Source organism: Caloenas nicobarica, chromosome 13 (genome assembly GCF_036013445.1).
Source record: "Caloenas nicobarica isolate bCalNic1 chromosome 13, bCalNic1.hap1, whole genome shotgun sequence".
In the NCBI taxonomy this organism is placed as follows: domain Eukaryota; kingdom Metazoa; phylum Chordata; class Aves; order Columbiformes; family Columbidae; genus Caloenas; species Caloenas nicobarica.
Genome location: NC_088257.1, coordinates 3,890,873 through 3,904,540, shown reverse-complemented (window position 1 = coordinate 3,904,540; position 13,668 = coordinate 3,890,873). Strand labels below are relative to the sequence as shown.

The following is a 13,668-nucleotide window of genomic DNA, read 5'->3' as shown; positions in this document are numbered from 1 at the left end:
GCAGAATCTCCGGGGCAAGCCGTGTGCTGGGGCAGCCTGGGGCGGGGGCGATGCTGCTCGCACCCCTGGGTCCCGGTGCGGTGCCTCGCGGTGCAACCGGCAGGGTGCCCCGGGGGCGCCCCGAGGGCGCGGCGGGGGCGGGGGCCGGGCTGGGGGGGGGCGGAGAGGGGGGGCCGCCGTTCGCGGCGCTAGGACCGGGCGCGGCGGCGGGCGGAGCCTCCCCGCCGCTCGCCCCTCCGCCCGGCCGCTGCGGCAGTGTCTCGGAGGCGGGCAGGCGGCCGGTCCCTCCGGTCCCCCCGGCAGCATCCCGGCCCCGCCATGGCTGGCGTCGGCTTCGCGGCGCACCGCCTGGAGCTGCTCGCCTCCTACCAGGACGTGATCGGCGAGGACAGCCCCACCGACTGGTGAGCGCGCCCGCCGCCGCCCCTTTGTCCCCGCCGCCGCCGCCGCCCTTTGTGCACGGAGCCGCCCGGTAACACCGGCCGCGCCCCGCGCCGCGCCTCCCGCCACCCCGGGCCCGCTGTGCCGGGAGCCCCGGCACACAAAGGCGGGCGGGGCGGCTGGGGGGGGGTGTGCCCGGCCCGCCGCCCCCGGTGTCCGCACCTGCCCGCCGCCGCCGCACCGGGCCGGGGCGCGGTCTCCGCTTTGTCTGCGCCGGGCCAGCACGTGCGAGCGCCAGGACCCACCGCCCCCGGGAGCCCCCGGCACGGCCCGACCCCCCTCCACTGGGAGCCGGGGGGCCGCGCACGGAGGGGAGGGCCCGGGGTGCCCCCCGCTGCTGGGCCCGGGCCAGGGTCCCTCGCCATTGTTTGCAGCTGGAGCCGCGGGCAGGGGCGCCCGAGGCGGGGGATGGGATTGAGGCGCCCCGAGCCCGCCCCGCTCTCGGCCGGTCGCGGCTGTCCCCCGGCAGCGGGCGGCCCCTCTGCCCCGGCGGAGCGAGGCCTGAGGCCGCGGGAGCCTGGGCATCCCCCCTCGGCCCCCGCAGCTCCCGGGGTGCCTCATCCCCGGGGGGTCGCGGTGCGTCAGTCCGGGACCACCCTGCCGGGTTGGGGCTGCTGCGGGCGCCGGGCGGGGGGTGGTCTCCCCCGGCGGGAACCCCCGGGCTGCCCTGCCCTGTTTGCACCCCCCGGGCTGGGCACCCCGTGCTGCGGGCACCGGGACCCGGCCGGATCCAGGCCCAGCTGCAGCCGGCACGGGAGCCCGCAGGCAGTATCTCCCCACTGCCACCCCGATTCTCCCAGCGCCCACCCGCATCTCCCAGCCCCACCCGGGCGCCATGGGACTGGCTGCTCCGGGGACCCCCTCCTTGCCCCACTGGGTGCCTGTGCCATGCGTAGGGGGGATGCTGCCGGCACCCTGGGGTGCAGCTTGCTGGGCAGTGTTGGGTGCTGGGTGCATGCTGTGCATGCTGCTCTGTGGTTGGGGTGCCTGCCGTGCACCCACCACTCTGCCGGTGTGTTCCCACCCCCAGCCGGGAGGCACGCCGCTCACTATCCGGGTCCCTGCTCTTGGGGCAGGGCTGAGAGCCCCCTAGGCTGTGTGGGCCTGGGCAGGTCCTGGTCCCCACCAGCCCTGGGTCTCTGGGGAGCCTCGTGGCCCCGCTGCCAGCCCAAGGGCGCCGTGGGCGAACGCGGTGCGTGTTGCCAGCCAGGAGGCAGCTGTCAGCCCTGGGTACATCTCGCTTCCCGGCATCTGCTGCAAAGGAGCCCTCCCTGCCAAAGCTGCTGAGAGCAGCAGAAATGGTTCCCAGGAAGGCAAGCACTGGGGCCGGACCCCCAGTACCTCCAGCACCGTGCCCCAGCTGGGCAGCATCCCTGGGACTGAGCTCACCCCATTGTCACCAGCTCCTCCATTCTATGGTCACTGGGGTGCCCAGCACTCAGTGCCAGTGGGAGCAGCATCCCTGCTGCAGGGCCCAGTGCCTGGCTGCAGGATGAGGGGTGATGCTGGGGGGGCTGCATTGGGCAGGGGTGGTGGGAACCATCGCCCTGCAGTGGCCCAGCATGGCTGAGCCAGGGACTGCGAGGACACTGCTCTGGAGCCGGGCCCTGGGCTGGTGCCGGGGGATGCCGTGCTCTCACCCGCCCGAGATCCCTGTGTTTAGTCTGGGATTCCCACCAGCTCCAGTCCGGTCCTGGAGGGTCCGAGTGTCCCCTCCCCCTGCCTGGCCCCGCGGAGGCTGCTGGGGCCTATTACTCGATTGGAAAGGAATTTGGTGCTTCTTTCTGAGCACGCTGCCGACTCCCTGGAGCTCCCAGCCACATTGGAAACACATGTGCCCGGCCTGGGGCGGATGGGCTGGGGCGATACTCCACCTCAGCCACGGCATGGGGGACAGGCAGCTGTGGGTGCCCTGGGTGTTGGCACCCATGGGCTCTGGTCTGCCTGCTCTGGTGAGCAATGGGGCTGCACAAGGGCAGCAGGGCTGCTGTCCCTTTGGTGGGGTGATGTGGGATCCTTGCTGGAGTCCCCCCACCATGGGGATCCCTTCTCCCTGGGCTGCACGGGGCACCTCACCCGTGGGTGCCCCATGTGCCCAGAGCCCAGGGGGTGGGAAGGACCTGTATGGGGCAAGAGGAGAGGATTAAAGCCTGTGGAAAGCGGTAAGTGATGCTCGATGCTACCTGCACGTGTTGTGGCATGGCTGGTCCCTGCAGCTGGGGCTGGTGCTGTTGGGCTGTAGGTCTCTGGGGCACCCCTGGGGATGCTGCTGGCCCCAGCACAGCCCCACTGGCCCAGGGGCCAAAAATCTCCAGGTCTTCCATCCCAACATGGGTGCAGACTGTGCTGCTGGGCTGTGCTTGGGGCCAGGCTCTGATTTCACAGTGGTGATTGGGGTGATGAGACCCTTGCCAAGCTCCGGCTGCCCTGGGAGCACCCCTGGGTGCAGGCAGCAGCACTGCGCTTGGGTGCCACCCTGCATGGCTGGGTACCGGGGTGGGGAGAGTGGGCAGTGGGTGCCTCCAGCACCCACAGGGTCCCCAGACAGCGATGCCGTGGCTCTGCCCTACTTGTTCCCTCCCTTCTGCACCCCACCCTGCGAGCCCCCAACCCCTGCCTGCTGCCCTGGGCTCCCCCAAACTGCCGCTATCCCCCCATTCCTGGGAGATCACAGCAGGTTCCCCCAGGCAGGGGCCACATTTACAGGCAGGGCTGCATTTGCTGCCCTTCCCCGGCACAGGCGTCACAGACAGCGCTTTGCAGCTGCTTTGCCAGCTCCATGGCCGGGAGCCGGCGTCAGCTGGGGCGACCGATTAGCGGGATCGGGATGTGCGGATTAAAGTCAATCTTGTTGGTGCAATTATCTGCAACTCTATGCCAGGGGCTCAGGGGATAGTAAGTGCTGGGAGGTGGAGGGAGGCCCCCACCGTCTTAGGCACCTGCCTGCCTTCTCCTGTTTTTTCAGTTCCCAGGGTCCAGCCATAGCCTCAGTTTTTGGGCACTCTGCCCATAGGGCCACCCCCCAATTCCTATCCCCAAGCCCAGCCTCCATCTGGAAGCTGCGAGCTCAGGTGAGGATGGCTCAGCCTGGCACCGTGGGGATTTTGGTGCTCCGGCAAGCACTGCACGGGCGCCGCCAGCCGAATGCCGATTGGCAGAGCCACCCGCCTGCTCCAGCGCAGGGAAGGTGTGGGGGGGGCAGCACGGGCAGCCCCGGCTTTCTGGGCGCAGTGCGTGACGGTGGCAGGTTTGGGTGCCTGCCAGGCCCCGGCAGGTCCCCGCTGCCTGCCTGCCTCCCCCGCTCCCCTCTGCTAATCACCTCGTCATCGGGGTGAGCTACATCCCAGCTGGGATGGGGGGGTTGCCATGGCAACGGAGGATGCTGGTTGCCTAGCAACACCCATCCCCTCGCCCACCGGCCCTGGACTGATTTGGCATGCGTCCTGCCCCCCCATAGCTGGCTGCCCGCCCCTGGGGAGGTGCAGGCCGGCGGGGGTCCCCACGAAGCCCCGGAGGGGTTGGCTGGAGCACAACAGGAGCAAGAGGGGGTTTTCCATACACCAGAAATGGTTTCTAAGGAACAGTCTCCATGACGGCCCCATCACACTCCGGCGGCACATTGATTTGCTGCTGCTGGTGCTCCGGCGTCCTCCCCCGGCCTGGTGCCTGCCGGGCCGGTTGCTCACGCAGCCGGGCATGTGAGTGGCCCTGAGTTCCCTGCTGGGGCACAGGGCTGTCCCCAAAGCCAGTCAGTACCAGCAGGGTCGAGAGGGGACAGGGACGGGCGTGCAAGCTGCTGTGAGGCCACAGCAGCGCAGAACAGCAGCCTGTGGTCTGTGGGCAGCATTGCCAGCTGGTCCCTGTGCCCAAGTGATTTCTTTGTTCCCAGCCTTGAGACCCTGCTCCACAGCTGGCAGGGAGGTGAATATTCCCTACCCAAAGTCCTGCCCGCCTGGCAGCCTGGCCCTTTGTGGTGGTGATGGTCAAGGGGTTGGGGTGGCTGTGTGACAGCTTGGGGACACCTGGCTGGCCCCCCCAGGACCTGCCCTGACCCCAGTGTTAGCAGGATGGGATGGGGGTCGTGCCCCATACTCCCCTGGCCGTGGCTCACCCATGCTGTCTCCCCAGGGCCCTCTACACGTATGAGGATGGCTCCGATGACCTGAAGCTGGCAGCATCAGGAGGTAAGGTCCTCTGTACCTGCCGCCGGCTTGGCTCTGCCGGCGTTTTCTCTGGCACCTGTGCTGGTGCCGGGTGGACGTGGGCTGATGGTGCCATGCCAGGCGGAGGTTTGCTGGAGCTCTCTGGCCACTTTGAGATCCAGAAGGTGATGTACGGCTTCTGCAGCGTCAAGGACCCTCAGGCTGTGCTCCCCAAATATGTCCTCGTCAACTGGGTGAGTGCGGGGGGCGGCTATCCAGGGGGAGGCTGTGCCATGCCCACCGGGGCTGCAGCATTGGCGGGGACATGGCTGGGTGTGAGGGAGGAGCCCGTGGTGGCTGGGGGGGTGTGGGTGACCCACAATCCTGCTGTCTCATGGTGGTCAGCGGGGTGGGGGTCACCCTGCCGCCTCTCCCCGGCTCAGCCCCTCCCCGGCTGCTGCAGGTGGGCGAGGACGTGCCGGACGCCCGCAAGTGTGCCTGTGCCAGCCACGTGGCCAAGATCGCCGAGTTCTTCCAGGTGGGTGACACTGAGGAGGGGGATGATGCTGCTGCGGCACAGACCCCAGTCCCTGACGGCTGCTCGCCACCCCCCCCAGGGCGTGGATGTCATTGTCAATGCCAGTAGTGTGGAGGACATCGACCCGGGGGCCATCGGGCAGCGGCTCTCCAACGGGCTGGCCCGAGTCTCCAGCCCGGTGCTGCACCGCCTGCGGCTGCGGGAGGATGAAAACGCCGAGCCCGTGGTAATGTCCTCATGGCGGCGATGGTGACGGCAGCCGTAGGGCATTCCTTGCGCCCGGGGCTCCTGTCTGCCACAGCCCACCACCCTGTGTGCTGTTTACTGTTATTCCCCCTCGCTGATCCCAGCCCCTCTGCCCGCCCTGCCTCTCCTCCGTCCCAGGGCACTACTTACCAGAAAACCGACGCCACCGTGGAGATGAAGCGGCTCAACCGGGAGCAATTCTGGGAACAAGCCAAGGTGGGGTACAGGGGTGGGAGCAGCCCCTGGGGAGAGGGATGAACCACCGACGGGCTGATGAGCAGCCCCGTCCTTCATCCACCCCCCCAACAGAAAGAAGAGGAATTGCGTAAAGAGGAGGAACGGAAAAAGGCCCTGGACGCCCGGCTGCGGTTCGAGCAGGAGCGGATGGAGCAGGAACGGCTGGAGCAGGAGGAGCGAGAGCGGCGCTACCGGGAGCGGGAGGAGCAGATCGAGGAGCACAGGCATGGCAGGGACGGTGTCCCGTGGGATGCGGGATGGTTGTGCATGTGCTGCGAGCGTCTGGGTGGGTGCGTGGGTGTTTGTCCCCACTGAGGACGGGGTAGGGCCGGGGTGGCGGGCAGGGGCTGGCAGCAGCCGGTGCCCAGCCTCTCTCCTGTGCTCCCATGGCAGGCGGAAGCAGCAGAGCATGGAGGCGGAGGAGGCCCGGCAGCGCCTGAAGGAGCAGTCCATCTTCGTGAGTGCCGTGGCGGGCGTGGGGCTGGGGTTGGAGCTGGAGCTGCTGCCTGGCACCATGGCCAGGAAAGGGCTTTTCCCAGCCGGGTTCTTGGGGCGAGGGGGTGACGCCGCATCTCTTCCCAGGGAGATCAGCACGAGGAGGATGACAGGCAGCAGCTCAGGAAATCAGAGTCGGAGGTGGAGGTGAGTGTGGTGCTGGCTGTGCCTGGTGCTGGTCATAGAATCACAGAATCACAGAATGTCCTGAGCTGGAAGGGACCCACAAGGATCATCAAGTCCAGCTCCTGTCCCTGCACAGCACAACCCCACAGGTCACTCCGTGTGTCTGAGGACGTTGTCCAGTCTCTTCTTGAACACTGTCAGGTTGGGGCCGTGACACCTCCCTGGGGAGCCTGTTCCAGTGTCCAGCACCCTCTGGGGGAAGAACCTTTTCCTAACGTCCAACCTGAACCTCCCCTGGCACATCTTCCTGCTGTCCCCTGGGGTTCTGTCCTTGGTCACTAAAGAGAAGAGTTCGGTGCCTGCCCCTCCTCCTCCCCTTGTGAGGAAGCTATAACCGCCATGAGGTCTCCTCTCAGTCTCCTTTTCTCCAGGTCCTCGCTCCCCAGCCAGCGGTGCCCACAGCTGGATGGGGACCCAGCTGGGGAGGTGCATGGAGGGTGGTCCCACAGCCCCACACCACCAGGGCAGTGGGTCTCAACCTCTTTGTCCCTACAGGAGGCTGCTGCCATCATCGCTCAGCGGCCTGACAACCCCCGGGAATTCTTCAAGCAGCAGGAGCGGGTGGCGTCGGGCAGCAGTGACGCCATCTCGCCGGGCAGCCACAGGACAGGTGAGGGGCTAGGGGGGCTGCGGGCACCGGGGGGGCACAGAGAGGCCGGGGGGCTGCGGAGCAGGTGAGTGCAGTGCCACCTGGGCTCCCACAGCTCGACAGGTCACAGCGGGATCTGGGGGGACCCAGGCTGCAATGTGGGGAAGTTGTGTCCCCTCTGTGTACACTGGGGGTGCGGGGGGCATGAGGAAGGCAAGGGGTTGTCCTGCTCTGCTGTGCCACCGTCACTGCCACCACACCACACATGGCCCCTGCAGCCGGGGCAGCTTGGCAGGGACTGGATGCTGGGGGATTCTTCAGCAATGGGGGGTCATCCTGCTCCCTGCTGGGTGTTGTCTGCTCACCTGTCACAGCACCGTGCTGGCAGCTGGGGTGGCGGTGTGGTTGGTGTGGCCGAGATGGTAGCTGGGGGTCTGGGGGTGGCTTGGGAAGGAAACTCTTCCCACGGGGGCAGCTGAAAGGGGCAGGAGAGAGTGGGGCAGCAGTGGGGCACTTGCTGTGCTCCCAGCTTACGGCCCGTGGGGCACCCCTCATGCCCCATGGTGTGCCTGCCCCAGGATCCCCACTGCCAGGGTGGGTGCCTGTGGTGGTGCAGGACACCCCGCTTTTGGGTCGGGGTGATGCCAGCAGGTCCCTGGCCATGGTAGTGGGGCTGTCCCTGGCCATGGGGAGGGGGTGGCCAGGCAGGGGATGTTCTGCAGGGAGGCTGGGCTGCCCCACGGTCTGGAGTTCAGCCCTGGGACTCTCTTTGTGGCTCTAGGGCAGGGCTGGCTGTCCTGGTGGGCACCTCCAGCCATGGGGCTGCGTCATGGGGCTGTGCTGGGGGTCACGCTGGGGTGCTGTGCCGTGGGGCTGTGCTGTGGGAGGGCCTGTGATGTGTGTTCTTGCTGGGGGGGGTCATGGCATGGGCTGTGCCATGCGCTGTGCCGTGGGGCTGTGCTGTGGGCCGTGCCATGGGCTCTGTGTTGTGGCCAAGCCGTAGCGTCGTGCCATGGGTCGTGCTGTGGGTTCATGCTGTGGGGCCGTGCTGTGCCTGAGCAGATAGTTGGCCCCATGGCTGTGTCCAGTTCTCTCTCCCCATCTGGCCACGCAGCGCTGCCTCCCATCCTTCTGTCCTGCTGTCTTTCCATCCTCTTGTCCCACCATCCTCCTGCCTTGCTGTCGGTGCTGCCTCCCATCCCTCTGTCCTCCCGTCCTGGTGCCCTGGTGCCCCGGCCCTGCTATGGCCGTGCTGAGCAGGGACTGACCCATCTCTTTGCTCTCTCTCTCTCCGTCCGTCTGTCTGTCTTTCTCTCAGCAGGTCGTCTGCACTGTCCTTTCATAAAGACAGCTGACAGTGGGCCGCCTTCTTCCTCCTCCTCCTCCTCCCCCCCACGGACCCCCTTCCCCTATATCACCTGCCACCGCACCCCAAACCTCTCCTCTTTCTTCCCATGTAGGTAGCTGGGAGCCCCTGGGCACAGAGCTCCGGGGGGGCTGAGCCACAGGCATCCACCCCACAGCCCACCCAGCCCCATGGCATGCCGGGCCGGGGGGTGCGAGGGCAGAGCCGCGGGACTGATGGTGGAGGCAGTGCCCTTTCCACGGGCACCCCAAGGAGGACAGGCACCCCAAGGGGGCTGCGTCAGCACCCACGGCCACCCTGCACGCCCAGCTGGGGCTGGCCCCACAGTGGGCACTGTGGCCTGGGGTGGGGAGATGTGCAGGCTGGACCTGTGGGGCAGGTTGTGCCCGTGGTACAGAGAGGGGGCCACCAGGCAGGCTGTGCCTGTGGGGCAGACGTGAACAGGGCAGAGCTGCGTCTGGGGAGATGATGAAGATGCTGCTCTGCCTGTGGGATGGAGCAGGCTGCGCGTGTGGGATGGGGGGCACGGGGCTGGCTCTGCTCATGGGGCAGACAGAGATGAGCTGTGCCCGTGGGGCAGAAGGGGACAGGGCGGACTATGCCCTGGATTGTGCAGGACGGTGCTCACAGGGCAGCACGGAATGGACGAGGCTGTGCCCAGGGTTGTGTGGGGTTGTGCCCATGGGGCAGAAGGAGCCAGGTGCTGCCTGGGGCCATGTGCGGTTGTGCCGCTTGGCCGAGGGGTAGCAGGCACAATGTTGTGCCCGTGGAGGAGTGGCTGTGCCAGAGCCCAGCTGGGCAACGTGTGGGCAGGGCCGGCGTGTGGTTCGGCAGCTGCAGGGCTGCCTGTCCCCGGCAGAGAGGGGCTGCGGCTGTGTGGGGCGAGTAGGGGTGTCCACAGCGGGGCATGGTGGTTGCTGTACCCCTGGGCGCCTCTGCCCTGCCACTGCAGGAGGGGATGACAAGGTGGCAAGTGCATTGCGGTGTACATTTGACAGCTCGTGGCCGGGTTGGCATGGGGCAGGAGCAGGGACAGTGCTGGTGTGCTGGTGTACCCCCGGTGTGGGCAGCCCCCCACACCACCTCCCTGTCTCCCTTGTCTGCAGGCAGCCACTCGGATGCGTACCGCAAGGCCTCAGCAGTGGGCTGCAGCCCCTGCGAGTCCAGCCCGGCCGCCACGCCGCTGGGTGAGCCGGGCACCCGCGCCTCGGGTGACGAGACGCCGGCAACGCCCGAAGGTGGGCGCGGGGCTGGCACTGCCTGCCCCTGCCCGGGGCTGCCCGGGCACATCCCCATGGTCCCCCCCCAGCACATCCCCCTGCTGCAGCCCCCTCGGTGCCTCTGCGTCCCCCACTGCAGTCCCCATGCTGCAGCCCTGCCGGCCTTGCTTGCGTCGCTCAGTGCATCCATGCTGTCCAGTCTATGTGCTTTGGTACATTACCCGCCGACTCTGCTGTGTCCCCCCAGTGCATCCCCACCCTATCTGCTGCTTGTGCTGGTGCATCTCTGCTGTCTCTGCTGCACACCCCCCCATGAATCCCCCCATCTGCAGTGCATTGCCCCAGCCAGGGCATCTCTGCACTTGACAGTGCATTCCCCCCACATCCATACATGCACCCCCATATCTGCAGCATCACCCCAGTGTGTCCCTCCCATCTCTGCTGCATCCTCCAATATGTCTGCCCTATCTGCTCCTTTGTGCAGCATGTCCTTGCCTGTGTTGCTGCTTCCCTCCCTGCATCCCCTGTGCAGCCCAGCTTTCCCTTCTGCATCTCTCAGCGCCCCCCAACCCGTCCCTTCCACATCCCACACACCCCATGCCTCCCAGCCAAACACTCCCCCCACCCCCTGTCCCCAAGCAGGTCCCAGCCACCCACCCTCTCCAAGGGATTGCTTTGGCGCTTCCAACCCCCCTGCCATGTCGCCTTGGTCCCCTGGTGCCTGCTTTCAGTGCCCTCGCTGCCCACCCATCCCCACAGCACCTCCCCGCTGAGCCCAACCCAAAGGCCCCCCCACCCCAGCTGCAGCTCTGTCCCCACTGACTGTTGTCCCCCCCTTGCAGACTCCCCCAGCCCCAGCACCCAGGAGACCGGGCCAGCCGCACCCGAGCAGCACTGGCCCTTCCCGGAGCCCGAGGACAAGGCCACCGAGCTCCCTGGGGACGAGCCCGGCCACAGGCCGGCATGGACAGCGGGGGGTGACGCCTTGGGGGACCTGGTGACCCTGGAGCCCGCCGAGCCCTCCTCACTGCCCACAGCCACGGAGTCCCAGCCCGGGGAGACCCCCAACCCCGAGAGCCTCATCGACCTGTGGCAGAGTGATGGGGCCACCCCCGCCACTGCCTGGCCCCTGCCCACCACCCCTGTCCCCGAGGGCCCCCCAGCCACACTGCCCGACGAGGGGGCCCTGCTGAGCCTGGACGAGCTGCCTGAGCCCCCCGCCACCTTCTGCGACGCGGAGCAGGAGGAGGAGGAGGAGGTGGCCGCTGAGGGGGACCCCCAGCCCCGGGGGCTCGGCTGCCAGCGTGCTCCTGAGGAGGACACCCCCGGCCGAGAGACCCCCCCCATCACCAATGGGGAGATGGCCCCCAAGGATGGGACGCCAGGTCGTGGGGAGCAGGTGAGCAACACAGAGGGGGAGGGAGGGTGTGTGTCGGGGGGGGGTGACACAATGGCTGGGTGGGGGTCCTGATCACCTGCACACCACCCCCCCAGGCCAGTGAGGGCTACTTCAGCCAGTCCCAGGAGGAGGAGGTGCCCCCTCCCGAAGAGCCATCGGCCAAAGCCCCCCAACCCATCTTCTACAACAAACCCCCAGGTGAGTGGAGACCGAGGTGGGGGGGTGTCTGTCCCTCCATGGGGCACCCCACACCACCCTGACCCCCCCATCCCTGTCCCCCAGAGATCGACATCACATGCTGGGATGCAGACCCCCTGCCCGAAGAGGAGGAGAGTTTCGGGGGGGGCCTGTAAGCACAGGTCCCTTTGCCGGCACAGGCAGCCCGCCCCGGCCGGCGCGGGGGGGCTGCAGCTGGGGGCCGGGCCCCCCCCTTACCCCGCTGGGGCCCTGCAGGATGAGGCCTCTGGGTGGGGGCCGCCCCACTGTGCCCCCACCCTGGGGCACCTTTTACAGCCCCCCCTTCTCTCTTTTTTAAGTTGTTGGTAGGAGCCGTGTCAGCCCCCAAGTTCCCCCCTCTTAGCAGTGCCCCCCCCGCTGCCCCAGTGCCCCTTCGGCGCGGGGGCGGGGGTGCACACGCATCCCCTGTCTGGCTGTGGGATGAGGTTCTTGTTCTCTTCATGCCCCCAGGGAGCCCCCCAGTACTTTGCACGAGTTCAAAAAAAAAAAAAAAAAGGAATAATAATAATAATAACAATAATAAATGAATATGGCAATAAAAATGACCTGACCGAGGCGAGGCCGTGGCTGGCGGTGCCCCTCACCCCCCCACCAAATCCCGGCAGGGAGCTGGCGTGGGGCTTTTGCCCTCCCCCCCACTTCCTCGCCGGGAGCCCCCCCCCGCTCCCCGCTTGGCCCCTGCTTGGCCCCTCTCTCTCCCCCTTACAGCAACTGTTTTTGGAAAGCACAAGTTCTGTACCGGCAGTGTGCTCATGTCTGTTAATAAATAAAGCGACAAAGCGACTCCCGGGGGGCTGCAGCCTGCTGGGGGGGGCCAGGGAGTGCTGGGGGGGCACAGCTACCGTCCCCCCCGGGGGGTTCCCATGATGCCAGCCTGGCAGGAGGCAAACCCGAGCCACAAACTTTTATTCTCAAACTGTAACAAACAAAAAATGTTAAGAAACAGAGCAGAGTCTGGGTCCCCAGCACCCCCGGCCATGGGGGGGCCAGCAGGGGCCAGACGGGGAACCAGCCCCTTCCGTGCTGGCGGTGATAGCCCGCGCCGGGGCGGGCGTCCCCGGGGTGACACGGGCAACCCAACCACCCACCACTCTGGTGCTGGAGGGGCACCCGCGGCGAGGTCTGGGGGGTCCCTGGGGCCACCGTTAGACGGCGGTAGTCCTGCCGAAGAGGGGCATGGAGACGGGGAGGTGCCAGGGTCCTGGCTCGTAGGTGTCCCTGCTGCTGAGCTCTGAGTCCGTCCAGCTGGGAAACATGCGGGGGGAGCACTCTGCCTGCAGGTAGAGGTCCGGACAGGCAGGGCTGGGGCTGGCCGAGCGGGGCAGGTGCAACGCCGAACCGTAGCCGGCGTCCAGGAAAAGGGGTTTGTAGCTGGGGGGCTGCTCCTGCTTCTCCAGCCGCTCGTGGCTCAGGAAGGGGGCGTTGATTTTGCGGTAGAGCCCCCGCGTGTCCATCAGCACCTCGCTGTACGGTGGGGGGGGCTCCGCCATCAGCAGTGCCTCCTCATAGCACGGCGGCTTTGACAGGTCTGACTCTGCAAGGCAAAGCCCCCCCCAGGCCCCGCTGCCATCAGCACTGTGCCCCAGCTCTCGCACTGCATCCTCCCCATAGCAAGGGGGAGGCACGTGCTCTGGGGATGCCAAGAGCCCCCCCAGCTCCTTACCATGCCGGCAGCTCCAGGGCCGGGGGGGTGGGATGTGGTGGGGGTGATGATGGTGGGGCTCGAGGCGCAGGCGGTGGGGAATGGCGATGCCGGGGGGGCTGCCCCCGTAACCCTCGTAGTGCAGCGGCTCCAGCTCCAGCGCGCGCAAGCTCTGCTCCCGCAGCCGCTCCTCCTGCTGCCGCTTCACCCGCCGCCGCAGGTAGCTGCAGAAGCAGCACAGCAGCACGATGAGCCCCCAGATGAGCCAGAAGCCCGCGAAGCAGGTGAGGAAGGTGTAGGTGCCCTGGGACATCACCATCTTGGCTGCCGGCCCTGGGGGGAGGCCCCTGCCTCTCCCTGCCCTCGGGGTGGGGGACGGGGTGCTCAGGGCGGCGGCAGGGCCAGGGCAGGAGCCGATGCTGTCAGGGCCGCCGAGGGCATCTCCTCAGGCCGTACCCGGCGGCGTCTCCTCCAGCCCGTGGGCGCCTGCTGTCAGGGGTCCGTCCTCGCCATGGAGCCAGGGGGGCTGGAGCGGGTGGGTCAGGCCTGGGTGCGCTGGGTGGGTGGTGGGGCAGGGGGCTGGCAGGGCGGGCGACAGGGGGATGGGGCCGGCAGGGTCCTGCTGCCCATCGCTGGGAGGGGGCCCTGCAACGAGACAGACCCGAGCGTGAGCGCCATGGGGACCCGGCCGCCCGTTCCCATGGTGACTCGCTCCACATGCGCAGCGGCACCCGCGGCCGGCGTGGAGCTGTGTCCAGCCCCACGCGAGCCCCTGCTGTCGCCCCCACGGCTGCAAACCTGCACACCCGCCCAGCACCCTGCCATGGTGCTGCCGGGTACCTCAGGGTGGGAGACAGATGCCGTGGGCCCTCAGTATCAATGCCCTCAAGGTCACGGGGCATCCACTGGCATCTCCTCCTATCCACCCAG

At 67.7% G+C, this 13,668-nt stretch overlaps 2 protein-coding genes across 3 annotated transcripts; one reads left to right on the top strand and one right to left on the bottom strand.

The window, feature by feature from the left end:
* The first annotated feature begins 247 nt into the window (after positions 1-247).
* DBN1 (drebrin 1) lies at positions 248-11,849 on the top strand. Of its 2 annotated transcripts, XM_065643959.1 has the most exons (14): positions 248-404; positions 4,570-4,625; positions 4,725-4,837; positions 5,047-5,121; positions 5,201-5,347; positions 5,506-5,583; positions 5,677-5,828; positions 5,998-6,061; positions 6,187-6,246; positions 6,781-6,895; positions 9,347-9,478; positions 10,303-10,859; positions 10,955-11,057; positions 11,142-11,849. In XM_065643959.1, exons 1-14 carry the CDS (start codon positions 319-321, stop codon positions 11,210-11,212), a joined length of 1,809 nt encoding a protein of 602 aa, XP_065500031.1. In that variant the 5' UTR covers positions 248-318; the 3' UTR covers positions 11,213-11,849. The 2 variants fall into 2 exon arrangements, with proteins under 2 accessions (XP_065500031.1, XP_065500032.1); XM_065643960.1 differs by lacking the exon at positions 9,347-9,478.
* A 136-nt stretch (positions 11,850-11,985) lies between these two features.
* On the bottom strand, positions 11,986-13,269 carry PRR7 (proline rich 7, synaptic). Its single transcript, XM_065644411.1, has 2 exons — positions 12,760-13,269; positions 11,986-12,630 (listed from the first exon to the last, which is right to left on the bottom strand). The coding sequence occupies exons 1-2, from the start codon at positions 13,055-13,057 to the stop codon at positions 12,242-12,244; spliced, it is 687 nt and encodes a 228-aa protein (XP_065500483.1). The 5' UTR covers positions 13,058-13,269; the 3' UTR covers positions 11,986-12,241.
* Between the last annotated feature and the right edge of the window lie 399 nt (positions 13,270-13,668).

Coding starts and splice junctions, on each gene's coding strand:
- DBN1 (XM_065643959.1), top strand. CDS start 319: ATGGCTGGCGTCGGCTTCGCGGCGCACCGCCTGGAGCTGCTCGCCTCC. Junction 405..4,569: donor GAGGACAGCCCCACCGACTG/GTGAGCGCGCCC, acceptor CTGTCTCCCCAG/GGCCCTCTACACGTATGAGG. Junction 6,247..6,780: donor AATCAGAGTCGGAGGTGGAG/GTGAGTGTGGTG, acceptor TTGTCCCTACAG/GAGGCTGCTGCCATCATCGC.
- PRR7 (XM_065644411.1), bottom strand. CDS start 13,057: ATGGTGATGTCCCAGGGCACCTACACCTTCCTCACCTGCTTCGCGGGC. Junction 12,631..12,759: donor GCCCTGGAGCTGCCGGCATG/GTAAGGAGCTGG, acceptor TTTGCCTTGCAG/AGTCAGACCTGTCAAAGCCG.